General features: G+C 42.3%; 1 protein-coding gene and 1 non-coding gene across 5 annotated transcripts in view; one reads left to right on the top strand and one right to left on the bottom strand.

Moving 5' to 3' along the window:
• The window catches only part of SHROOM3 (shroom family member 3), a 357,377-nt gene that overhangs the window by 107,415 nt on the left and 223,328 nt on the right, over nt 1-26,634 (top strand). For 3 of the 4 annotated variants that reach the window (XM_063809524.1, XM_054682947.2, XM_016951562.4), the window contains one exon: nt 25,250-25,404. In XM_063809524.1, coding sequence (XP_063665594.1) covers nt 25,250-25,404 — 155 coding nt within the window. Of the gene's footprint in view, nt 1-25,246; nt 25,405-26,634 lie in introns of all 4 variants that reach the window. The other variant, XM_016951561.4, reaches the window with a different exon arrangement.
• On the bottom strand, nt 1,866-1,971 carry LOC112209022 (U6 spliceosomal RNA). Its single transcript, XR_002943710.2, has one exon. It is a non-coding gene; the product is annotated as a U6 spliceosomal RNA (small nuclear RNA).

Raw genomic sequence — 26,634 nt, 5'->3', positions numbered from 1 at the left:
GAAGTGATACCTACAAGTTTAGAGCTTGTAGAACAAAGCCTTGATCAGCTGCTGTGATGGCTATGTCACAGACACAGCTTCATTTTTCATCCTCCAGGGTCTTGTTAATCTCCTTCAGTGCTTAACCGAGAGTAATTCCATTGAAATGGGTTGGAGTTCCCTTAGGATTAAAACTCTTATGTGTATCGGTCTGCTATCTTTAGTCTATTTCATTGCCTTTCCTCTTTTCTGAGCAGATATTGGATCTAAGGTTCTAGGTGAAGAAGCAATGAACACTCATAAGATGAAAAGTATAACTTGGAGGAAGAAACCCCAGGGAAAGGTTTTGTCTCCAGGTAAATGGACAGATCACATGAGATCTTTAATTCCCGTGCCTGTACAAGCTTCCATAAATGGAACATGTAGCAGAGAGGACCAGATTGACAAGAAGCACTCAGAAGAGAAGCCTGTGCCTCCATCCTGTGGCTGGCTGGGACCATCACACACGGGAGGCTGTGTGCTGAGGAGTGGGTGTTTGGAGGAATATCCTCCTAACCAGCTTTTCAGTGGACTCAGATGTATAAAAAGAAAAAGTTGCCAAGGACTGTACTTTCTTTCCCAGATTGTCCTAGGGTACATTGCATTAGCCTAAAATGGCAACTCTCTATCTTCCTAGTGTAATAATAATAGCAGTGCTGTTTGCTTGGCTCTGTGATTTCTACCCTTAAAACCCTTCCACTCAGTGTACATATAGCAGAACCTTCTTACAGTATAACCAGTAAGATTATAGGATTTCTATTAATACATTAGTCAAATGGTAACCCTAAAAGCACTGAACATTGAAAATACAATCCAATAGGATAACCCAGTAACGTGAGCATTTGTCCTGTGTCCCAACACCAGCATCACAAAGCAACTCAGCCATAGTCACTCTCCAAATAAAAACAAATATAAATTCATCCTGTGGAGCTGTGCGTGAGAATTTTACAACATTACACAAACTGATGGTGCCCCTCAGTATAAAGAGCACAGTCTTTGTAGACACAGCCTTGGGTTTAGCCTCACACTGGTGACTTTCTTAACCCTGGCAAGGTAATTAACCCTATCCAAACCAGAGCTTTCCATCCAGTGCACCACGAAGGGCTTACAGATGTGCTGAGAGACTGGTCCTCTCAGTTCTTGAGGAGGTACTTGCTGTGATGTGAAAAAGACTAGAAACATCGTCATCATCTCAGTTTCTTCATCTGTCAGTCATAATTGTATTTTTCTCATGGGGTTGCTATAAGGAATAAATATTGATCTCTGCAAGGTGTTCAGTACAGCACTTAGTAAGTGATTACCAAATGACAGCATGTCTAGTCTATACAGTCCTCGGCCAACCAGTCACTTTAGCCAGCATTTGGAAAATGTCTGAAAGATAATTAATTCCAAACTATTGCACAAAGAGAATCCTGAAAGTCGTGAGCAAGGTCATCAAACAAGTAATTCCACTCCAGAAAAGTCAGGCCATCCTAGATTTAATATAATGATGGCCATTGGAACAAATTCTAGCTTTGCCTGCCAAGTTGCTCTTTTTTTTTTTTTTTTAATACTTTAAGTTCTAGGGTACATGTGCACAACGTGCAGGTTTGTTACATATGTATACATGTGCCATGTTGGTGTGCTACACCCATTAACTCGTCATTTACATTAGGTATATCTCCTAATGCTATCCCTCCACCCTCCCCCAACCCCATGACAGGCCCTGGTGTCTGATGTTCCCCTTCCTGTGACCAAGTGTTCTCATTGTTCAATTCCCACCTATGAGTGAGAACATGCGGTGTTTGGTTTTTTGTCCCTGCGATAGTTTGCTGAGAATGATGGTTTCCAGCTTCATCCATGTCCCTAAAAATATGGAACGCTTCACGAATTTGTGTGTCATCCTTGTGTGGGGGCCGTGTTATCTTCTCTGTAACATTCCAATTTTAGTATATGTGCTGCTGAAGCGAGCACCAAGTTGCTCTTTAAGGCATCCTTCTTTCACAGTAAGTAGCTAGAAAAGTATGAACGCTTCGATTCCCTATTCCACTGAAAATAAAATGATTTCCTCAAATTTGAGAGCTGTTACAATTGTTTCCAATATACAGTGGTACCCCTGATCCACAGGGGAGACATTCCAAGACCCCCATTTGGTGCCAGAAACCATGGACAGTACCGAATCCAATTGTCATCAGTTGGAACACATTTCTGTTCGTGTCTTTCACCCACAAACTCAATGCCTTTTCCATCTTAACTGAGCACTTATCACACACTGTGGCCATAACTTTTGCAGTTTGAGGTGTGATAGCAAAACTAGCATAAATCTGTTTTTCCATCTTCCCAATTTCATGGATAGATTTATTCTTACTGTAGATTTTAGCAACCTCAGCGTACATTCTTTTTCCTAAAGTCAAGAACTTCCACTTTTTTACTTCACCATACTTTGTGTACGGTTTCTCTCTGGTGTATCTGAGAGCATCACCAACGCTCTGGTGATTGCCAGCATCACTACTCCTACACTTTAGAACCATTATTAAGTAAAATAAGGGGTACTTGAACACAAGCACTGTGATACTGCAACAGTCAATCCGATAACTGTGACAGCTGCTGACTAATGGACAGGTGGCGTCTATAGTGTGGATACACTGGACAAAGGGAGGATTCACTTCCCTGGGCCCAGTGGAGTTGCACAGTGCAAGATTTCATAATTCTACTCAGAACAGTGCAGAATTTAAACCTGATGCATTGTTTATTTCTGGAATTTTCCATTGAATATTTTTGGACCATGGTTGACCGAGGATGATTAAAACTACAGAATGCAAAACCATTAATAAGGGGGAATCAGGGCCCAGATTATTATTTGTCCTCATATAGCTGGGTCTTGATGAGCTATCATTTTATTTTGTTTTACCTCTGGGTGCCCTGGGCACAGTTCCCTATTCTGTGCCTACTCTGGGGACACATATATTAGGATCAGAGGTGGCAAGACTATCTGTAAAAGGAAATTGAAAAGACATTTAAAAACCTAAAGGAAGATTAGTGATTTCCCAGAGAAACTCAATGGCAGATGTCACTGGAATCAAGAACCATTGCTCTCATGCCTGGAAAACCTGTTTCCAAAATGTTCCCTTTTGCTGCCAAGGGATCAGCTGCTCCAGTAGCTCAGCATCTTGGCAATTGTGGGAAGAGGACAGAGGTGAAGAGTCTCTGGGCTTATTAGACATGACCTTAGAGAACACTGATGTGGGAAAGCAGAGAATGAACTTACAATGAGTGCAGGATGTTTGAAATCAATATACTATGAAAATGTTTCATATTTTAAAAACTAAGTAATAAGCATGTAAAACACTATCTTCTCTCCTAAACCAAATCAGCTGTTTGGATGTAAAAAATAATAACCAAATAGTAAATGCACTTAATTTTTTAAAAGGAGTTTGCTGGGAAGCTATTAATGAAATAGAAATTGAGGAAGTCTTACTCAAGCTGTGTTTTGTTTTTGAAACTGCAGAACACCCTCCCGTGTCTGGAGTAGTGCCTGAGAACACAGAAATGGGAATCTGAATACTGGGTTTCCAATAACTGCTTTGCAAATATTTAGCTCTATGACCCTGGGTAGGACAAAGACAATCTTGATGCATCATTCCACACCTGTAAAATTATTTATAAGGTTCAAGAGTCTATGGCATGAAATTCAGAGACTCAGGGGTCCAATAAAGAGATTATGTATGAAAAGACCTGGCCCAGTGCCTGGTATGCAGTAGGCATGCCATGAGGTAGCCTTCTGGTGTGTGTGTAAAGCACAAAGCCCCAAGATTTCAGGGCTGAGTGGAGCCTTATGGGTTATTCCATATTTTCTATTTGTCTTTGTATGTTTCCATTCTGACCCATTGTGCATTGATTTTAAAGATTAAACTATCATAAAACGACCTCATGTTCTGCATTTCTAAGCTATTGGGGGCAGATGGGACCTTCATTGAAACCCCCAAGTCCAAACATATGTGTTTACCATGGTCACAGCCTACTATGTGGCAGATAAATTGTCTGTTTAGTTGTCTATGTCCCTTGACCAAGAATTTCTTGACATACAGGGACTCCCACTTTTTGAGCTCTGTACAACATCTGATGCAAAGCAGTTGCTCGATATATGTTTATTGTTGTCATTGACCATTAAACATACAAAAAAATGTAGTCTGATTGAATTGAATTTAGACGTACGTGAAGAAATAATAAGTTACCAGAAGAGTGGTGTCCTGGTTGAAATGGGACACATAAGGGCAAGCACTTGCCATTGTCACCCAGCCCTTCAGGGTAAGCAGCATCCTTAGCCCACAGTTTCTCATCATGATCACAAGAGAAATGCAATCTCTGATGGGTACTCTACCCATTGTCCTGGGCCTACCTATCCACAAATCTATTCCTGCACCTTTCCCAGAAGGCTAACCCCTGCAGGCTATACTCAGTCTCCCTAGTCAACTGACTTCAAAAAGGAGAAATTGGCACTTAACATGACACACGCTCTGCTGTCCTCTTTTTGACTTCCTCCTTAAGGACCATGGAAAAGATTTACTCCCCAGATCCATTTTTGTATGATAATTAAAGGGCCCTTGTAGCAAATGGACTAAGAGCTTCCCAGGTCCAGCTCAATACCCCTTCCTTCCAAAAGATCATCCTATTCCTGCCTGGCCTCAGTGGTTACTCTCTGGTCTGAACACACATAGCACTTCCAGTTTCTAATTCATGTTTAATACTTGAAATCTACTACCTTGCATTGCTATTTATCTTTTTTGTAGGCCTTTCCTTTTCAACTAGACTATAAGAGAGTAGACTCCATTAACTACATGTTTTGTATCCGCTAGGCCTAGCACACAGTAGGTACTGAAAATACCAGTTTTTTATAATGGTACTGATGAAGAAAAGTACCATTCCCACTGGATGTTGTTAGCCATTGGGAGGGCTGTGCCTAATGGACTTTGAAGTTCACCTGAGCCTGAATTCTGATTCTTCCCCCATATTTGATATTTAACTTGGGGCAAATTATTTCCATTCCTCTTTGAAAATGGGAGCAATTCTCTCTTAGGATTATTTGGATAAAATTTATTAACTTTAGACTGATTAGCACCAGGGAAACAATCCCAACTGGAAGTTATGGTGATCTTGATGACAATAATAATACTTAAGGGGCTGCTGCATAATATCCTGACCAACATTTCATCCCAAATTTCCACTGTAGGAAGTAGAAACCAGATGTGCCAAAACATTTTAAAACAGCTATTTTATTGAAGTAATTTCATGTTTATAGAAAACCAGCCTGCAATAGAAATCAGCCCCTCACTTATGGTTCGCGGTCACTTGATGAATGGCCCATCGTCATAAAATAAGCAGGGAGTTTGGCTGGGAGCCATGCCACAACCATTTTATTGGAATGACTTCATTGTCACTGCATCCCCACACTCATCTCTCTCCTACAGCACAGTTTTGAGTGACTGAAGTTAGTTTGGGCAAGAATTCCAGACAGGGAAAAGCAAATAAGTGTGTCAGGAGGTCAAAAGAGAAGAATAAGCCAGAGGCGGAGGAAGAAATGCGGAGCTGATAATTGAAAGATAATGGATGTAGGGGTGGGTTACAGCAACACAGTGGGAGGGGGATCCAGACCCCGCGCTTTCTCAGGCATCTGAGCAAGACCCAGGGTTACAACTCATCTTACAAGATCTATGAAGCATGGATTTCAAAATATTTGGGCCACCCAGTATGGAATTTGGGCAAATGGCACTATTGAATAAAGCCATTGACAAATTACTTTCCTTTCATTTCCTTCACTGGCAGGATCTTCTGTTTATGCCTCCTGAGATGCAAAACTGGAAGGAGTAAATTTGCTGACAAGTATCCATGTGCAGGGACACTTGATGGAATTTTTATCATGCAAAAATAGTCTTGGATGATGGGTTGAGAGATTGCCAGGAATCTCTGGAATCTAACCCTCAGTTGAGCATATAGAGGTTTCATTTTAAGGTGGTATCAAGGTGAAGAACTTATAAAACTAAGCTGTATTGATTTTTTTTCTTTGCAAATATTTGAATTTTGTAATAGGCATTCATTCCCAGCGTAATCTTAACTAAATAGGAGGCTGGAAATCTGTGACGTAGTGGACCAAGGTTAGGTTTTAAAGGTAGGATTTTTTAATCAGATAGCTAACTCTAGAAGTTTATACAAGATCATAACTTTAATCCCTCCATGCCCCTGTTGTCTTATCTGTAAAATAAATATAATAATCATCATCCCAAAGGTTATAAGAATTAAAGCAAATTATAAAGGAAGTAGCCCCTGGCCTTAGGAGACCCTCAAAGTTTAAATGTCCTTTTTCTTTTCACTTCTCTCTCTTATTTTAACTCCTTCCTATCCAGCTCCAGCAATTTTCTCTGATTTTCTGTGTATCTGATGGAAACAGCTTTGCTGAACTTATAAATAATGCAGGCAAGGCTGGGCGTGATGGCTCACACCTGTAATCCCAGCACTTTGGGAGGCTGAGGTGGGCAGATCACCTGAGGTCAGGAGTTTGAGACCAGCCTGGCAAACACGGTGAAACCCCATCTGTACTAAAAATACAAAAATTACCCAGGTGTGGTGGCAGGAGCCTGTAATCCCAGCTACTCGGGAGGCTGAGGCAGGAGAATCACTTGAACCCGAGAGGCAGAGGTTGCAGTGAGCCGAGATCGCACCACTGTACTCCAGCCTGGGTGACAGAGCGAGACTCCATCTCAAAATAATAATAATAATGCAAGCAACATGAAAGAGAAAAGGGAGTGAGCCATGTAGCTACTGAGAGGGAGGTATTTCAAAGAAAGAGCTCATCAAGTGCAAAGACCACACAGTAGATGTGTACATGGACATTTCAGAAAATCTCAAGGAAGCCAGAGTAGCTGAAGTAGACCAATCCCGAGGAAGTATGGTAGGAGAAGAGGTCTAGGAGATCCAGAGGGGCAGAGTGTATGATTGCCTAGGGCCTTGAAGGCCAGTAAAAGTACTTGAGCTTTTACTCTAAGTGGGTTGGGGAGCTGCTAGATGGTTCTAAGCTGAGGAGTGATGTGTTTTGAAATGATTCTCCTGACTGCTATGTTGAGAATATGTTATAGGGCAAAGATGTGGAATGAGGAGGAGAGGGACACATAGGCAGAACAGGGACACCAGTTAGGATCCCACTAAATAACCCAGGCAGGAGGTCAGAGTAGGTCAGTAGCAGTGTAGGTCATGAGAAGTCATTAGAAAATGTAGAGCAATTTAGGCTTTGCTGATGGGTTCAATATATAATGTGAGAGAGATCCCTTTAAGATTTTTGGTGTTTATGAAGGTGCTTTTTAGTGTAGGTAGTTGTTAAATTGGTGCCCTCACAGGGGGCATTGGGGGATGATGGGTGGAGCCTTCTATTCTGCCGCCTTGCTCCACCCCAAGTCAGTAGTGTTTTTTTAGGGCATGATAAATTGAATATTCTAAAGGTGATTATGGTGATGGTTCTACAACTCTGTGAATATACTAAAAACCATTTAATTGTACATTTTATCTTATTTTATTTTTGAGACGGAGTCTCCCTCTGTTGCCCAGGCTGGAGTGCAGTGGCATGATCTCTGGTCACTGCAACCTCTGCCTCCCAGATTCAAGCAATTTTCCTGCCTCAGCCTCCTGAGTAGTTGGGATTACAGGCATGCACCACCACTCCCAGCTAATTTTCATATTTTTAGTAGAGACAGGGTTTCACCAGGCTGGTCTCGAACTCCTGACCTCAGGTGATCTGCCCGCCTGAGCCTCCCAAAGTGCTGGGATTACAGGCGTGAGCCACTGCAACCAGCCTGAATTGTACATTTTAAAAGGGGAAACTTTATGGTATGTAAATTACATCTCAATAAAGCTGTTGGAAAAAAAGAAAAGGAGGAGGTGGTCAGAGACTGAGATGCTTAAAATTGAGATTAGGGAAGACTTCCACATTGGCAATAACAAGAGCTAGAGTCTGACCATGGAAGTTGAGTAGCCAAGATGGCTTGGAGGAGGAGTCAAGGAAGACAGAGGCCCAAGTACTGGAAGAACATCTGTGAGGATATGGGTGTCACTAAGAATGGTGGCAAAAGTCATGTTGGTGAGAGGTCTGACAGTGAGCTGGGGGGAAAATCTTCACCAAGTCAGGAGTGACCTGAGGGTTTGCAGATGACTACAACAAGGAAGCATGGCAGGTAGGAATCTGATAGCAGGATGTTCCAACTGGGTGTGGGTAGAAAAAATGTTCTGGAATTTGAATATTGGTGAAGGACTTAAAAAAAACTTCAAGTATTAAGGGCCTACTATGCTTTTCCTTTATTAATTAATTCATTCATGCAACATGTATTTGTTCTTTTGGGGACACCATTATCTACTCATTTGGCCATATCTGCAGATGCTCCCAAACATGGTGGAGCTGGCTTTTGATGGCCAGAATCCCAGATTCTGTTATAATAATCTCCTTTCAGTGAGTTCCCCAAGGACCTATTACCCACTAGTATAGTGGAGGGCTGTTCTGATCAGTATGCAGCCTTTCCTTGATCACTGTCATCATATTGGCCATCATTGTTTAGTTACACTAATATAGTATATGGCTTTATGTTTCTTAGGCCGTAGGGAGCTGCCTGTTTTAGAATTAGATGGAAGAAGTTGTGATAAGCTTTGCCTTTGGACAGATCTGGGTTTAAATCTTAGCTCTGCTATTTATAACTTCATAACTTTGGGAAACTTAATATTGCTGAGTCTTAGTTTCTTGTCTACAAAATATCTACCTCATAAGTGTTGGTGAGAATTAAATAACATGTGTGTGTCAAACTCCAAACAGATAGTAGGCATAACCAGAGATGTTAGTTCTCTTTCCTTTCCCTTGTTTTCCTTCCTTCACCTTTATGTTAATGTTGCTTCTGCTATTTTATTTCTAGCTTCTATCATGTCCAGGGTCTGGGTTCTGATCAGAAGGCTTCCTCTAGGGATGGTTGAAATTATCAAGCCAACTTCCAGATTGGCATAGAGTCACTCTGATTGTTTACTTTAGTGTGCCATGTTATGCTTCTCAAGGTGTTTTATAAAATGTTTCTAATCTTACTCTTTAATACTGTGAGGTATATAAGTGAGGCATTAGTATTCCTAATTTATGGAAGAGAATATAAGATACTGAAAGTAGCTAACATTTATTGGGCATTTATTAAATATCATTTTTCTAAATGTTTTACATACATTAACTAACTCAATCCTCGCAGCAATTCTATGAAATAGGTATTATTAACTTTATCTCACAGGAAGGGAAGCAGGCACAGAGAGGTCAAATAATGTGTTGAAGGTCACATAACTTCTAAGCCTGGGAGCCAGATTTGAACCCAGGCAGTCTGGTTACAAAACTTAACCAATATATGGCCTCTAATGTAAGACAAGTAAACAAATTGTGTGGGGCTTGCAAGTGAAGAAATCCTTTTACCAGTTACTGCTCAGGTATCTTTCTGGCCTCTGAGATGGAGTTTCGCTCTTTCACCCAGGCTGGAGTGCAGTGGTGCGATGTCAGCTCACTGCAACCTCCACCTTCCGGGTTCAAGCCATTCTTCTGCCTCAGCCTTCCGAGTAGCTGGTATTACAGGGGTGCGGCACCATGCCCGGCTAATTTTCGTATTTTTAGCTGAGACAGGGTTTCGCCATGTTGGCCTGGCTGGTCTTGAACTCCTGACCTGAGGTGATCCACCCACTTCAGACTCCCAAAATGCTGGGATTACAGGCGTGAGCCACAGCACCCAGCCTGGCCTCTGGAATCTGATGGAGATGGAAAATGTTGGTAGCTCACTGTGGTCACTAATAGAACACTATTGTTATCTTCAACAGGAGGGAGGCATTCCATACCTCCTGCATGAGTTTTATTACCCTGTTTCCTTCTAGCTCAGCCACCCTTGAGAATTCTTTTGCTGAGACAAACAAGACAATCCCTCTGAGATCGTAGCAATAATTGCCACCCTTGTCCTATTTTAGTTCTGCTTGTTGCAAGCCAAGTTCTAATATTAAAGCCAGTACTAAAAAATCATAAACTTTCTCAATATCATAAGTCTAAACACGTAGGGGGAGCTTTGGAAAACTTTAGGAAACAAATAATTCACGAGGTCAAAATCAATCTCATAATGATTAAGTAGATTTTTTTCTTTGGAAGCGGAAGAATATCTGGCCTAAGATCGAACCATTGGACACTCATGAAACTTATCTTAGAACAGTGAAACTATCTAGTCAGTCACATTGTGGATTATTTACTAAGTGCTAGAAATCTCATAGTTAAAGCATTTCATCAGGAGTAGATGATCAAATATTTAAAATATCAAGAGATTTGTTATTTTTCTTCTTGCTGGCACTGATTTAGTTTCTAACCACTAGAATTTCTCCCAGACCAGAAGTAGGGAAAAAAAGAGAAGAGAAAACTAAAGCCTAACTATTTTAGTATGTTAATAACTTTGATATGAATCTGATGAAGAAAGAGTTGAAAATTATTAGCTAAAATGAGATAGGGCATGTGTGTGCCTATATGTATATTTAACTATTGCCCTGTGAGCCCTATTCTATTTGAATTGACAATAAAAAGTGGACTTACCTTATATACTTGTAAAATGCATGAAATACATATGCAATTTGTTGACATTTATTTTCTAAAGACTCAGTCTCTCCACTGATGTAGTTACTGAAAAGAAGTTCTCTTTTCCTTATTTGCAAAATGTTTTACATATACATCCCCTATATGTATGTTATAATAGATGTTCTACACAGGTATGCATATTGCATATACATATTATGTTTCCATGAATAAATACAGCAGAATTTCAGTCTAAGGAATGAAAAGATTATGACTTAAACATAAACCAACTGGAGCAATTCAAAGGGTCTTTCTTAAGAACATGGAATAAACGTGCTAACTAAGATGGCTGAAATTATTTAAAGAATTAGGTAAAATATACATAAATTCCTTTAAATTTAAAGAAAAATTTTAAAATTAAATAAAATATAAATGAATGCCTCAGTCTTTGATCTGAATGCAGCAGAAAAAGGGGATTGAGGCATGGCTGGGGGCCAGCTAGCCTTGGCCTCTTGCTCTCTGAATGGCCCTGGTCCATCCCCTCTTTGAAGCTGAGTAGAGTTCACTGGGCTGAGGCATACAATAACGGCAGGGGCTCGGGGAATTCATAAGAGGGAAAAAGGTCACACTGCACTTTCTGAGAAGGCCGGGATTCACATATGTGGGCACACACACACACACACACACCAGGAAATGGAGAGTATTGCCCTTGTCACAGAATAGGCATTCTTATGGCCCCTCCACACATTTCAAGAGACTTTGAGAAACTAGTTTGGGGCTGGAACTGTCTCCCATGCCCTTTCTAAGATCTGAGAGCCCAGTGCCCAATTTAGGAGAGTTCAAACACCAGGAACACAAAAGACTCAATTTGGAGTGCAGCGGCCTCTTGTCTGTCAATCCTGTTTGCTGAACCTGCTCCTCCTTCAGGGTACTAAAACGGGATGGAGCAGAGGAAGGACTGGGATCAAGGATAGGAGTCCTCTATGATGGTGCTCATTCTCCTTCCATAAGGAGCAGATGTTACTTCTCTTGAGGATGTGTTATTTCATTTCCTACCTCCCCCTACAAACAATTGTGATGAGGAGGAGGAGGAGGATGGTGATAAAGGCCAACAGCATTTATTGATCCCTGACTGTTGAGTATTATGCTAAGCTTTACATTCATCACCACAGTCTACTTTCATTCCCTCAATAATTCCCAGCAGTAGGTGCCAATATCCTCACCATAGTCTACTTTCATTCTCTCAATATTCCCCAGCAGTAGGTGCCATTATCCTCACCTTCCCTGTTTCTCTGGAAAATAAACTGAGGCTTAGAGGAAAGAATTAACTTGCTTAAGGTCACACAGCTAATAAGTGGTTATGGTAGGTAGAATAATCTCCAGAGATGTCCACCTCCTAGTCCATGTGACTATGTTGTGTTACGTGCCATGGGAAATAAAGGTTGCAGATGGAATTAAGGTTGTTAATCAGCTGACCTCTAGATTGGGGAGATTCTCCTAGATTATCTTATTGGGCCAAATATAATCACAAAGATCCTCATAAATGAAAGAAGCAGGAGAGTCAGTGTCAAAATGGTGCAGAGTGAGAGAGACTTGATGGCCATTGCTGGCTTTGAAGATGAAAGAAGCTGTAAGTTAGGTCTGTGGAAGGCTCTGGAAGCTAGAAAAGGAAAGGAAACCAATTCTACCCTGGAATCTCCAGAAAAGAACACAGCTAGCTGACACCTTGGTTTTAGGCTAGTGAGTCCCATTTTGGACTTCTGACCTCCAGAACTGTAAAATACTAAATTTGTGTTGCTTTAAGCCAGTAAGTTTGCAGTGATTTGTTACAGCAACCAGAGGAAACTAATACAGTGGTAAAGCTGAAGCCTGAAGTCTGGCCCTAGACCTTCTGGTGCAGAGCTGTGCCTTGCTCCTTATAGTGCAGGCCTTGGTAGAAAGGAATAGACCACTCTGCTGAACAGCTCCACCAGACAGGCCCAAAGGCCTAAGAGACACAAAACAGATCATGAACACTCCAGGAATGGCAGACATTCTGTCCCCATCCAGCCAGCGAATGGTGGGGTGGGGTGAGCAAGTTCTCTTCAAAACACTGAATCCCTGGGACCATGGCATTTCCCCACTGATCACATTCATTCTGTCTGGTCCTTCAAGGAGGTAACAGACTAGTGGGGGGCACAGTCAAGGTAAACAGATAAGTACCTTTCCATGGGATAGTGCTATGATAGAGTTTATGGAAAAGCATAGAAAAGGCATGCTACCAGTTTCAGGGGCTTCAGGAGGGCTCCCTAGGGAAGGTGATCACTGAACTGAGTCTTGAAAGGTGAGTTAGGGGGTTGTGAGGCTGAGGGTGGTAGAGGAGGAAGCTGCACCTGGAAAGTCCTGGAAATATACGAGAGTGTGGAAAGTCCTGGAGGTATACAAGCGTGTGGCTTACCCAAAAGCTGCACATGGATTTGACAGGACTAATTGAGTTTTTATTTGTTTGTTTCATCCTATCACTGGTAAGACAATATTTGTATCAGTCAGAAGATACCAGGTTAGGCTACAGTAACAAACAACCCCAAATCTCGTGGCTTAAACCACAGGTTTATTTCATGCTCATTCTACATGTCCATGATGTGTCTGCAGGGCAGCAGCTCGTTTTAGTTTCCCAGTGACCCTAGCTTACAGAGTAGTCATCATCTCAAACATTATCAGTCACCATGCCAGAGGGAAAGGAAACTCTGAAGGATCTCTGCCTGGAGATGACACGTGTTTTTTCTGCTCAAAATATGCTGACAAGAAATGTTTCATGGCTCTACCCAACTGCAAGTGGCCCAGCCTAGAACTCAATGAAAAAAAGCATTTCCTCTGCAGCCAAGGTGGAGAGCCAGGAATACTTGTTGAACAGAATTAATGACCAACACTGTGTTTGTTAGCCATTTTGTGTGTGACACTGTTCAACCAAACACCAAGCAATTTAGAAAGACTGGTATTTACCTTCTTAGACTTCTTATTAGCCACTAGTGCCCTAAGTCTTCTCTAATTGTGGATTTCAATACCATTATCCTCACTGTTCCACAACAACTTCCTGTTTTTATATTATGCACCCATGACTTTTCTAAGAAAGCATGTTTCTAGTTTGCTTTTGCCATCAAGAATCTTAGAGCCAAATTTTCACTATAGTACGTTCCAGGTAGCCCTTATTATCTGCAAACAGTTGGTACCAGAAAAAGTCTGTCTAAGGGAATCCACTGTAAAACAGGGAGCAAAATATGATGTTAGATTATGCAGAGTTGAAAAACAAAACAAATGAGTATGAAAATAAATTTACTTAATTTTACTTTTAAAACACTTATATCACATTGCAACCACGTGCTAATTCTCAGCATGAAAAATTAACCATGTTGACTTTTTGGGTCCCACTTTCCTCAAAAAATTTTAAGATAGCTCAATGGCTTTTTTTTTTTTTTTTTTTTTTTTTTTTGATGCAGAGTCTCACTCTGTGGCCCAGGCTGGGGTATAGTGGCACAATCTTCGGCTCACTGCAGCCTCCAGCTCCCAGGTTCAAGTGATCCTCCTGCCTCAGCCTCCTGGCTTTTTTTTTTTTTTTTTTTTTTTTTTTGTATTTTTAGTAAAGATAGGGTTTCGCCATGTTGGCCAGGCTGGTGTTGAACTTCTGGCCTAAAGTGATCTGCCCACCTCAGCCTCCCAAAGTGCTGGGATTACAGGCGTGAGCCACCGCACCTGGCTGGTTTATTCTTTATATATTGCCTCTTTTGAGAGATATTCTAGTTAACTATGCAATGGATTTGCATTCTATTTGCTAGTTGTATTGGTTGTTTGCAATCCCACAGCATAGACGTTGATGGAACAGCAGGAAATTGGAGCTGGTGCTAAACTGCAGAATCTGTTAGAGCGGGGCCTTCTTTTACAGCTGGTCTCTTCACTAGTGAATATTTCTGAATTAGGAAGACTTTGCCTCCCTATGAAACCCTGTAACTGTGGAGACCTGGATAATAAATACCTAGATAGAGAATGAGAATCCCCATGTGTGGAATGCATTTCTTGGAATTAATCTTGTCCTTGGCTTTTATTTTATCACTTTTTTCCTTTTTGTTCAGATTCCCTCTACTATTTTCTTTTTTTCTCTTTTTTTTCTTTTTTTGTATTTTTAAGGAGTTGCCTCAGATCTTTTCTAACAGGAGGCAGGGTATAAACCAACAATGGACATAAATATTGACTACCCAACTTTTTAATTATCCCCAAACTTGTTTTTTCAGAATTGGCCACCTTGGGGTAGATGGGGTCTGTGAACTTTTCTTAAGGCACTGAGCAGAGTTGAGTGGCTGAAGATGCTTCAGTGAAGCTTGATGTTTATCCTACCCTTGTGGTCAGCTCCTTCCTCCCAGGGAGCTGTAAATCAAGAACTGTGGGTGTTTCTTGATTTTCCGGTGCTGCAGCTCATTTGGATGGTCCATAGGGTGTCACTGGGTAACTTCCTGCTCTGGGACCTCTCTCTGAAATAGAAACTTCCCTCCAAAGGAGAGACTGTCTCCTATTTCATTTATAAATCAAGTTAACTCTGGTTCTTTGACTTTAAGAAAATAACCTATCTCCTCCTCTCAGCAAATTTCTTCCTCTTGGTCTCATGCATGCAGTTGCTAACACATGTATTCTTGTGGTGGAAACAGTAGAAAAGTATTAAACCTTTAAAATAAAACCACAAAACCCTGCAATTCATGAAACAAACCTCTATGGAGTCTTTGCTCTTTGTAAGGGACTTTCCATGTGTTTATTCATGCAATCCTTACACCAACCCTATGTGGTTAGTCTTATTGTTCCCATATTAGGTGTAGGAGATGGATGCTCGAAGAAGGTGCAAATTTCGCCCAAGATCACCTAGTATTGGAAGTGGGATTTATACCTATGTTGGTCTGACTGCAGAGCTGCCCATCTTTATACACCTCACCACTGTCTCACCTCTTTTCTTATGCTTCCCAGCCAGGTTATAAAACTTGGAAAAGAATAGCATACCTCCTATCTAAAAAATAACAAAAGAAAGTCATTCTGTAATTTCTAAATAATACTAAGTGTTACATATGTATTTTAATTTAAATAAAACTATGGAATTTTCCCTGATGGTCATCTTAAGTGTGAGAAACACACATTTTCACTTGTCAGGGTGGTCTTATTATAATGCAGAGCAAACAACATTATCTATATTCTATAGATGAGAGGCCCATCCAGGGTCCTGCAGATAAAAGGGCCAGAGTTGGGATTAGAGCACAGGATTCCTTACTCCTAACCCAGTTTACTTTCTTCTACTACAATATACCCCATTTACGACCCCAAATAGGAATGTTCAACAGTATAAATGTAATGATTTAGGATGAGATGAGAGGTAGATGGGAAGAACAGGAGGAATCACCTCTGTACCCTGTGGCACTCATTGCAACCCATGGAAATGTTTCTGTTTTAAAGTCCAGCATTTACTTCTGGTTCCAAAACAATGCTGAGTAATTTCATAGAACCTGAGAACCAGAGAAGGATCCTGGGAGGAACTTTTTGTTTATTTGACTTTATTTCATTGCCCTCACTTTATGTTCTTTTCAAAACCAAGAATGCCCACTGGGTTGTGAGTAATGACAATTTCCAGACAATAGAAAATAATGCCCAAACAGCTTTGTTTGAGAGATTCTTGACGTCTTTTGTTATCCACTTACCTTTTTATCTCTTTACATTTTGCTCATTGCTTCCATACAATTATCGCACTTATAGAGAGCATATTTTTCCTCAAACCGCCAACTTCACAAAACAGCAAATGATTTGTAGGTTATGTTGCATTAACTGTGAGTGACTGAAGTGCCCCTCAATCCCATACCCCTGCCTTTATCTTCATCCAGGAATGAAAGTAGCCAGGAAAGGCAAAGAAATCATTCAAGAATTTAAACATAAAAAGCTGGCGAAATTCTGCTGTGGTAGACTTCTACCGGATGAGTTTAATGTTAATTAAAACTCCAAGTGGAGTTGTTTGTAAATGAATCATTCCCTGTTCAGTTTGATGTAGCAAGGTCAGCTTCCTGCTCCACCGGCAGTGCGTGCCAGCTCTTTTTCTCATGTGTAAGCTGTGAATGCTGTTAAGCCTGTAAACCACTATAATAGGTTCAGAGATTTTAGGATCCCTGAAAGAGAAGGATCAGAACACAGCAGTGTTGAGTGTCAGGTTTCTTGGGCACTTGAAGGATTAGGCAGGACAAGTGAAGTGTTACTTTAGGGACAAATGTCTGGGCGATTCTCAGAGGCAGCAGGCTGGAGAATGTGGGCTCTGAGGTTAGTCTTGAATTCTAATCCCAGCTCTATTGTTTTACTGACTGTGCAACATGGAGCAAGTCATTGCCTTCTTCTGAGCCTTGGTATTCTCATTTCTATAAAAATACAATTATAATAACCTTATTGTGTTGTTGTGACAATTTGATGCGATAAAGTTACTGGAACACAAGAAGCCCTCAACAACTGGTTGCAATCATGATGATAATTAATTTATCTATGCAATAAATAGTGGGCACTGCTATGTGCTCCATGCTGTTCTGGGCATCGGGGATACAGCAGTAAACAAGACAGACACAAATCCCTGCCTTCGTGGGGCTGACATTCCAGTAGAGGACAGACAATAAGCAAGATATGTAAGTAAAAAATAGAGTTCATGGCCAGGCGCGGTGGCTCATGCCTGTAATCCCTGCACTTTGGGAGGCTGAGGTGGGTGGATCACTTGAGGTCAGAAGTTCGAGATCAGCCTGGCCAACATGGTGAAACCTTGTCTCTACTAAAGATACAAAAATTAACTGGGTGTGGTAGCGTGCGCCTATAGTCCCAGCTACTCGAGACACTGAGGCAGGAGAATCACTTGAACCCAGGAGGCAGAGGTTGCAGTGAGCCGAGATTGCATCACTGCACTCCAGCCTGGGTGACAGTGCAAGGCCCTGTCTCAAAACACACACACACACACACACACACACGCGTCATGAATTAAGTGTTAATGAGAAAATAACAATGCGGAGGAAGATAAGTAGTATTAGGGGAGGCTGAAATTTTAAAGCGGTAGCTAGGAAAGGCCCCCCCTGGAAGCCGAATTTGTGTAAGACCTGGAGGAGGTAAGGGAAAAAGTCAAATGGTTCCCTGGGGGAAAAGCATTCCAGGCTGAGGGAACAGCAAGTCTAAGGCCCCTGAAGGAAGACAGTGCCTGCCATGCTCCCTGTGCCGCTGGAAGGCCAGGGGCTGGTATTGAGTGATCCAGTGGAGAACACTAAGAAGTGAAGCAGCAGGGAGGTCAAATCCAGCACGGCAGGGCCTTTGGTACAGAGGGAGGACTGCGGTTTCTCTTCTAAGTGTGATGAGGAGGGTCACAGGGAGGGCACAAACCCTGGAGAAGCACAACACAGGACCAATCCCCATAACAGCAGCTCCACCCTTTCTCACTTAGACTGGGCTAGAGTGGTTAAGCATGAGGAAAAGAGATGGGCCTGGCTTTCTGTGCCTCAAAGCACCACGTCAAGCTGTGACATAGGCATCCACCACTCTTCCTTTGTGCCTACACCTGTATTTTTGAATGTACTCTCGTCACAGTGTATATCACCGTGCTGTTCTTCAAAGTCAGTTTCCCCAGTATTTGTTCAATAAATGTTTACCGATCACTCATTACGTGCAGGCACTATGTTAGGTGCTAAATAGTACAGTGACATAAAAGGCTGTAAACAATTCAAAAATCAACGCCTCTTATGTCAGAAAAGTAACACTGTGTCATCAAAGCAAAATCGACTTCTCCTATAGGTGTGGGTATATTTAGGATTTCAGAAGGGAAAAAGTGTGCTTAGCTTCCGGGCTCCAATGTGCGGATACACACCCTCTCCTTAGCTTGTTAGCTTAGGGATTTCCCACCCAGTTGCACACAGTGTGTTATCTGAAGTCATTTAACCTGTTGACAGTCGCATTCTTGGAATAAGTAAGTTCCATGCAGGTGAACTTGGACAAACAATGCCAGTAACCTTTTTAGCTGCTGAAGTAATTGGTCCAAAAGTTTAAAATAATAAGCTTCATTTTCCACTGAATCTTGTTGACAGAGAGTATCAGCAGGGCTTGGAGTTAGAAGAGTCTAAATCCCTGATGAATAGTTCAAAAAAATTACTGTTAAACTTTTTGTAAACAAGGTTTTTTTAGTCATAATAATGGTTTTAAGATAAATTGTGTGGATAATTGGTACAAACTTACGATGTATGCATTTAGTTAGCCTCAGTACAATCAAATGTGTTGTTACCAGTGCATCAACAAATGCACCTCAATATCTTAATTTATCATTCATGATAATAAATGGAGACAACACCATAGATTAAGGTAATTCACAGCCTTGTTCTAGCCAATGGCTTCAACTTTCTTTCCTTTTTTTTTTTGAGACGGCGTCTCGCTCTGTTGCCCGGGCTGGAGTGCAGTGGCGCGATCTCGGCTCACTGCAACCTGTGCCTCCTGGGTTCAAATGATTCTTCTACCTCAGCCTCCTGAGTAGCTAGGATTACAGGCGCGTGCCACCATACCCGCCTAATTTTTGTAATTTTAGTAGAGACTAAAACATGGTTTCACCATGTTGGTCAGGCTGGTCTCGAACTCCTGACCTTGTGATCTGCCTGCCTTGGCCTCCCAAAGTGCTGGGATTATAGGTGTGAGCCACTGCGCCCGGCAGTGGCTTCAACTTTCTTGGCAACCAAGTTTATTGTAGGAGTGGCCAACAAATATCACATCCACTGACACTGATGCTACCAAATAGAAAGGTCAGGAAAGGGCCAGCAGCAACAAAGAGGGAGGAGGGGAATGTGAGGGTCCTAAGGAATCCACAGGCTGATGCAGCATCCCTTAATCCAGTTAACTGAAATGAGTTAGACTAAGAGTCTACACTTGGCCCCCAGCTGGCTCAATTCAAGTCCTCCCTTGGACCCACTGGGACTCCACCTTTAGGAGTGGATCCTCTGGAGGAATCCCGGCACCACGCAAACTTCCCAGGGCTCCTTTGACTTGCTGGAAATTGGCTGACCTCTGAGGGAGTGTTGTTTCAATGGATCAATTTAAGCACAGAAAGAATCCAGCCTAATTTTTTGTGTGTGCGTTTTAATTTTTTTTATCAGTATAGGCTCTCTGACATGTCCCAGTGAATGTGCATGTTTTTTAAGTACAATGATATGAAATATATTAAAAGTATACTAAAATATAAACTCTGGGAAAGGAGAGAACACCGTGTTTCCTTTGTTGATATTTTCCCAGCCCTAGAATTATGCCTGCCAATGATAGATGCTTAAAAAATACTTGTGAGATGAATGAAAGAATGAATGTGTTCACCAAGTTTCTGACCTCAAAGAGTTTAGGACCTAGAAGAGCAGATAGGGCATGGTCAGAAATACCTATGACAAAGGTAGTGACTGAGGCTTGTCTTAAGACAGAAACCATTAAGAGGAGAGGATGAAATAGATTCTGCCTGGGTTGATAAGGAGACATTTCATAATGGAGGAGTATTTGGAGGAAAAAAGGAGGAAAAGGAAACTAGAAATGTGGGATGGGCCTTCTACAAAAGATCACTGTTGAAGAAAGCTTCTAAAAATCTTCTTTGGTAATAATTAAAACCCCAAGACAGCACGAATCCCTGAGAGACAGTATGGAGAGATGTGAGAATCAAAACGTGAAGTAGGGGCCCATGAAATGTTTGACAAATAAGTGCCATTTCAAAAACATCATCCCATGGCCAGGTGCAGTGGCTTTCATCTGTAATCCCAGAACTTTGGGAGGCTGAAGCGGGAGGCTTGCTTGAGTTCGGGAGTTCAAGACCAGCCTAGGCAATATAGTGAGACCTGTCTCCACAAAAAATAAAAAAATTTCCCCAGGCATGGTGGCACATGCCTGTGGTCCCAGCTAGTGAGGAGGCTGAGGTGGGAGGATTGCTTGGGTCCAGGAGTTTGAGGCTACAGTGAGTTGAGATCACACCACTGCACTCCAGCTTGAGCAGCAGAGAGAGAACCCTCACTTGGGGGCTAGGATGAATTTTTTTTCGAGACAGGGTCTCCCTCTGTTGCCCAGACTGGAATGAAATGGTGCAATCTTGGCTCACTGCAACCTCAACCTCCTGGGCCCAAGCGATCCTCCCACCTCAGCCTCCTGCATAGCTGAGACCACAGGCATGTGCCACCACATCTGGCTAATTCTAAAAGTGCAGTGCAAAACGAAGAGATTGTGAGGAACTCTGTAAATACAAAAGGTTATAGAAATAGTTTATAAGAACAGTGAACAACAATGAAACTCTTTATGACAGTCTTCCCTGTAATGTTTGCTTTCACATCAAATCAGTCATGAGGACATGATATAAACTATACAAATGAGCTTTCTTGACTTCCTTTTTTAATATAAGAAATTGATTGTTTCCTAGGTCTCATTTCGTTGAAATTGTTGGCAAATAATACTGAGGGGATGCAATTTCACAAACTGCAACATGAGCAAGACCGTATCTACAGTGTTCATCACTGTACTCGCAGCTTTTAGCACCATAGCTGAACACAGTAGTGGCTGTTCGTAAATATTTATTGAATGAACGAACCAATATTTTCTGAGTAGGTCCTGTGTGCAAAGCTCTGGAGAAGCATGCTGGGGGAGGAAAGGATGGAGTCATGATTTCTCATGAAGTCTCTTCAATGACTTCACAGTCCAAGGTGGGGAGGGGTGGGACTGTGAGTGGGGAACAGACATAGACATAAATAGCTTTGCTGAAATTCAGGGGTGTGTAACCACAGCAGCAAGTTCAAGCAGTATAAAAATAATAAACTATTAGATGTCACTTTACATTTATATATTATTTTGTCCACTTGATTATCTGAAAATGGGAAAAAGAAGAATTATTATTATTATTTTTCTTTGAGACAGAGTCTTGCTCTGTCACCCAGGCTGGAGTGCAGTGGTGTGATCTCTGCTCACTGCAAGCTCTGCCTCCTGGGTTCACGCCATTCTCCTGCCTCAGCCTCCCGAGTAGCTGGGACTACAGGCGCCCACCACCACGCGCGGCTAGTTTTTTATATTTTTTACTATAGATGGGGTTTCACCGTGTTAGCCAGGATGGTCTCGATCTCCTGACCTTGTGATCCGCCCGCCTCGGCCCCCCTAAATTGCTGGGATTACAGGCATGAGCCACTGCGCCTGGCCTAAATTTTTAATTGTTATTTATAAAATAAAAGCTATTTTATATATATTAAAATAATATATATTGGCCAGGCACAGTGGCTCATGCCTGTAATCTCACCACTTTGGGAGGCCAAAGTGGGAGGATCACTTGAGCCCAGAAGTTCAAGACCAGCCCAGGCAACACAGCAAAAGCCCATCTCTACAAAAAATACAAAAATTAGCCAGACCTGTTGGCACACGCCTATAGTCCTAGCTACTCAAAAGGCTGAGATGGGAGAATTGCTTGAACCCAGGAGGCTGAGGTTGCAGTGAGCCAAGACTGTGCCACTGCACTCCAGCCTGTGCACCAGAGCAAGAGTCTGTCTCCCAAAATAGCTATATATGTATATAGATATATCAATTATATATGTATATAGACATACCAAGCAATTATATATGTATATACATATATCTATATACATATACATTCCTCATTATGTTTGCTATATACATATACATATATATAGATATCTATATATGTATGTAGCTATATCTGCATATAATTTGTATATGTAATATATGTATATATATAATTGCTTGGTCTATTTTATGTATCTTGAGACCTATTGAAGGTTTTTGAACATGTGGGCAATTCTGGAGAGTAATTACTAAAAAAAGAGAAAATATGGGTGAGGTTTTGTTTACTCAGGTTTTGTTTTTGTTTTCCCCTTTACTTCCCTTTCATTGTTATTGACGTCTATAAGTATCCATTGGCATGTGACCCAGATTGAGCCTTATTTTCCTGTTTCCAAAGCATGTGATTAATTTCTAACATACTACATTACTTACTTGTTTATTATGTTTATTGTTTGCTTCCCCTCCTCTGCCCATTAACCTAAGCATCAGAAGATCAAAAGGTTTTTGTCTATTTTGTCCACTTTTATAGCCCAAGCACTTGGAAAAATTTCTGATGTAAAGCAGGTGTTGAATAACTTTGTTGACTGAATAATAGTGCAGGACATTTTTGTTTTGTTTTGTTTTGTTTTGAGACAGAGTCTCACTCTGTCGCCTAGGCTGGACTGGAGTGGAGAGCAGTGATGCAATCTCGGCCCACTGCACCTCCACCTCCTGGTTTCTTTTCTTTTCCCTTTTATTTATTTATTTATTTTTTGAGACGGGGTCTCGCTCTATCACCCAGGCTGAAGTGCAGTGGCATGATCTCTGCTCACTGCAACCTCCACCTCCCAGGTTCAAATGATTTCCCTGCCTCAGCTTCCCGAGTAGCTGGGATTACAGGCATGCACCACCACACTCAGCTAATTTTTGTGTTTTTAGTAGAGACGGGGTTTCACCATGTTGGCCAGGCTGGTCTCGAACTCCTGACCTCAGGTGATCCACCCACCCCGGCCTCCCAAAGTGCTAGGATTACAGGCATGAGCCACCGCACGAGGCCCACCTCGTGGTTTCAAGCGATTCTCCCACTTCAGCCTCCCAACTAGCTGGGATTACAGGTGTGTGCCACCACACCCGTCTAATTTTTGTATTTTTAGTAGAGACAGGGTTTCACCACATTGCACAGGGTGGTCTTGGACTCCTGAGCTCAGGCAATCCAAATCCACCTGCCTCAGCCTCCCAAAGTGCTGGGATTACAGGCGTGAGCCACTGTGCCCAGCCAGTGTAATTATTTTTTAAGAGCAATATTAGGTTCATAAAAAAAAAATGAATGGAAGGTGCAGATATTTCCCATGTATCTGCTGCCCACACATACACATAGCCTCCCCACTATCAAAATCCTGCACCAGAGTGGTACATTTATTACAACTGATGAACCTACATGGACATCTCCTGTCACCCATAGTTTATAGTAGGTTCACTCTTGGCGCTGTACATTCTATGGGTTTTGACAAATGTACAAGGCATGTGTCCACCACTACAATATCGTATCGAATGGTTTCACTGCCCTAAAATATTCTGTGCCACCATATTCATCCTACCCTTCCCTTTAACCTCAGCCACTGCTGATCTTTTTACTGCCTCCCTAGTTTTGCCTTTCCTACAATGTCATACACTTGAAATTGTGCGGTGTGTAGCCTTTTCAGACTGGCTTCTTTCACTTAGAAATATGCATTTAAGTTTCCTTCATGTTGTTTCATGGTTTGATAGCTCATTTCTTTTCAGTGCTGAATAATATTCCATTGTCTGAATGTACTACTTTATGTATCCAATGAATTATAATTTTAGAACAAAAAGTAAGGTAAGAGGAACTCAACTTTTTTTTGTTGTTTTTTGTTTGTGTTTTTTTTTCTTTTGAGACGGAGTCTCACTCTGTCACCCAGGCTGGAGTGCAGTGGCGTGATCTCAGCTCACTGCAAGCTCCGGCTCTTGGGTTCATGCCATTTTCCTGCCTCAGCCTCCTGAGTAGCTGGGACTACAGGTGCCTGCCACCATGCCTGGCTAATTTTTTTGTATTTTTAGTAGAGATGGGGTTTCACCGTGTTAGACAGGATGGTCTCGATCTCCTGACCCTGTGATCTGCCAGCCTTAGCTTCCCAAAGTGCTGGGATTACAGGCATGAGCCACCGTACCCGGCCAGAGGAACTCAACTTCTAATGTAACCCGTCCCCAACCCCCAGGCCACGGACCATTACAGTGGTCTGTTAGCAACCAGGCCGCACAGTAGGAGTGGATGAGTAAGTGAAGCTTCATTTGTATTTACAGCTGCTCCCCATTGCCCACATAACCACCCGAGCTCTGCCTCCTGTAAGATCAGTGGCAGCATTAGATTCTCACAGGAGCCCGAACCCTATTGTGAACAACACATGCGAGGGATCTAGGTAGCACACTCCTTATGAGAATCTAATGCCTGAAGATCTGTCACTGTCTCTCATCGCCCCCAGTGGGACCATCTAGTTGCGGGAAACAAGCTCAGGGCTCCGCTGATTCTATGTTATGCTGAGTTGTATAATTATTTCATTATATGTTATAATGAAAAAATAATAAAGTGCACAATAAATGCAACACACTCGAACCACGCCAAAACCATCCGCCCACACCCCATCCGTGGAAAAATTGTCTTCCACAAAACTGGTCCCTGGTGCCAAAAAGTTTGGGGACTGCTCTTCTAAAGGGATAAAATAGTTGCCCTGAGTGGACTTTTTGAAGATGTAAAGCAAGGGCTGGGGAGATGTCCTGAGCACCGTGGGATAATGGCCTTTGGATGGAAACTGAGTTCTGTCGTTCATTCATCTGATGTTTATGAGCGCCCTCCCTGGGCAGGCAGGGTGCTGGTTCTTGAGGGTGTGGACACCCAGAGCCAGTCCCTGCGCTCTCACAGTTTTCCCTCTGGCTGCAAGCGCTGGGGTGTGGCCCTAGCTGGTCCGTTGGGCTCTGCAGGAGTCTAAGCTGGGCTCAGGATAGCTGGACAGACCCCAGGCCAGGGGAAAGCTCACTCGTGGCTGTCGCATCTCTCCCTCCAAGCAGGTCGAAGAAGGGGGCAAAGCAGACACCCTGAGCTCCAAACTGCAGGCCGGGGATGAGGTTGTGCACATCAATGAGGTGACTCTGAGCAGCTCCAGAAAGGAGGCAGTTTCCCTGGTGAAAGGATCCTACAAGACCCTCAGGCTGGTAGTGCGCAGGTAGGTGGCAGACCCCCACCCTGTCCCTCCTACCACCTCACCCCACCTCTCTCCCTACCCTACCCCACCTCTGGGAAAAGAGCTCGGGGTTGGTAGCTTGGCTTTAAACCTCCATGTATGGATCCTGCCTTTTTTTCTTTTTTCTTTCCTATCTTGTGGGATGTGGGGAGGAAGTGGGGTGAAGACATTTCAGACACTGCTGTCTTTCAAAACACTCATTTCCCAGTAGGTACTGGTTTGTCAGGGATAGACCTCACTGGACTACCTAAATTTTGGGGCCTGATGAAAAGTGACACTCATCCCAGATGTGGTCAGAGCTCTAATAAGCTTTTTGTCTGGTGGGACTAGAGAAAGAAATTGGCTTGGAGCTTTCAGTGGCATTTTGGGAACCACACCTACATCACAGGGTTCTTCAAAACAGGCAAATTCCCTCATTGGTTGTTTTGTTTTCTGGTCTCAATAGTGGTGATTCCTCTGTTGGGGAAGTGTTGGGTTGTGTTTGATTTTAATGCCTTAGCATCAGAAGCTTTGTACTCCCGGGAACCAACCCTTCGTGGAGGAAATTATTTATGGAAAGGGGATGGGAATTGAATTATTTTTTTGATCTCTATTAGTAAGCACTGCTTGAGACATTTTACACATCTTAGCTCATTTAATCTGCACATGAACCCCATGAGATAGCTAATCACTATCCCCATTTTACAGGCAAGAGGTTAAATAGGTTACTGGAGGTAGCCAAGCTGATAAGTTGAAAAGCCAGAATAGAATCCAGATTGCCTGATTCTATTTCATGCCACTTGAGCATCATTATCTTGACCTGCTAAGCGCTAGGCCCAAATATTTTGCATATTTGAATATTTCTTCCTTAGATTTCAGCTGCCTCACATAGCAGCTAATGTTACAGTATTTAAGAATGTTCTAGTTGGCTGAGACTTCAGGAGTCATCAATGAAGCCCCACCATTTTCAGGCTGTAGAAAGTAAGCTGGTCTTCCATCATGCCACAGATGGCCTCTTAAAGACCTGCATTAATTCATTTCTCAAATGTTTCCTAAGTGAGCCCATGCTCAGGGGAACAGCAGCTCCTCCCAGCCACAAAAAACACAGCGATGACTGTGGTCCCACTGTGTCTCCAGGCTCTAGTGACTCTCCCTAGTGTGCTGGGCTGTGTCTGGTCTGTCTACAGGGCCATCAACCAGCAATTGCTTCTCTGGTGGTCAGTGATGCAGAGT

Source organism: Pan troglodytes, chromosome 3, assembly GCF_028858775.2.
Source record: "Pan troglodytes isolate AG18354 chromosome 3, NHGRI_mPanTro3-v2.0_pri, whole genome shotgun sequence".
NCBI lineage: Eukaryota > Metazoa > Chordata > Mammalia > Primates > Hominidae > Pan > Pan troglodytes.
The sequence above is the reverse complement of the archived record's forward strand: the minus strand, read 5'-3'. Positions and strand labels throughout refer to the sequence as shown.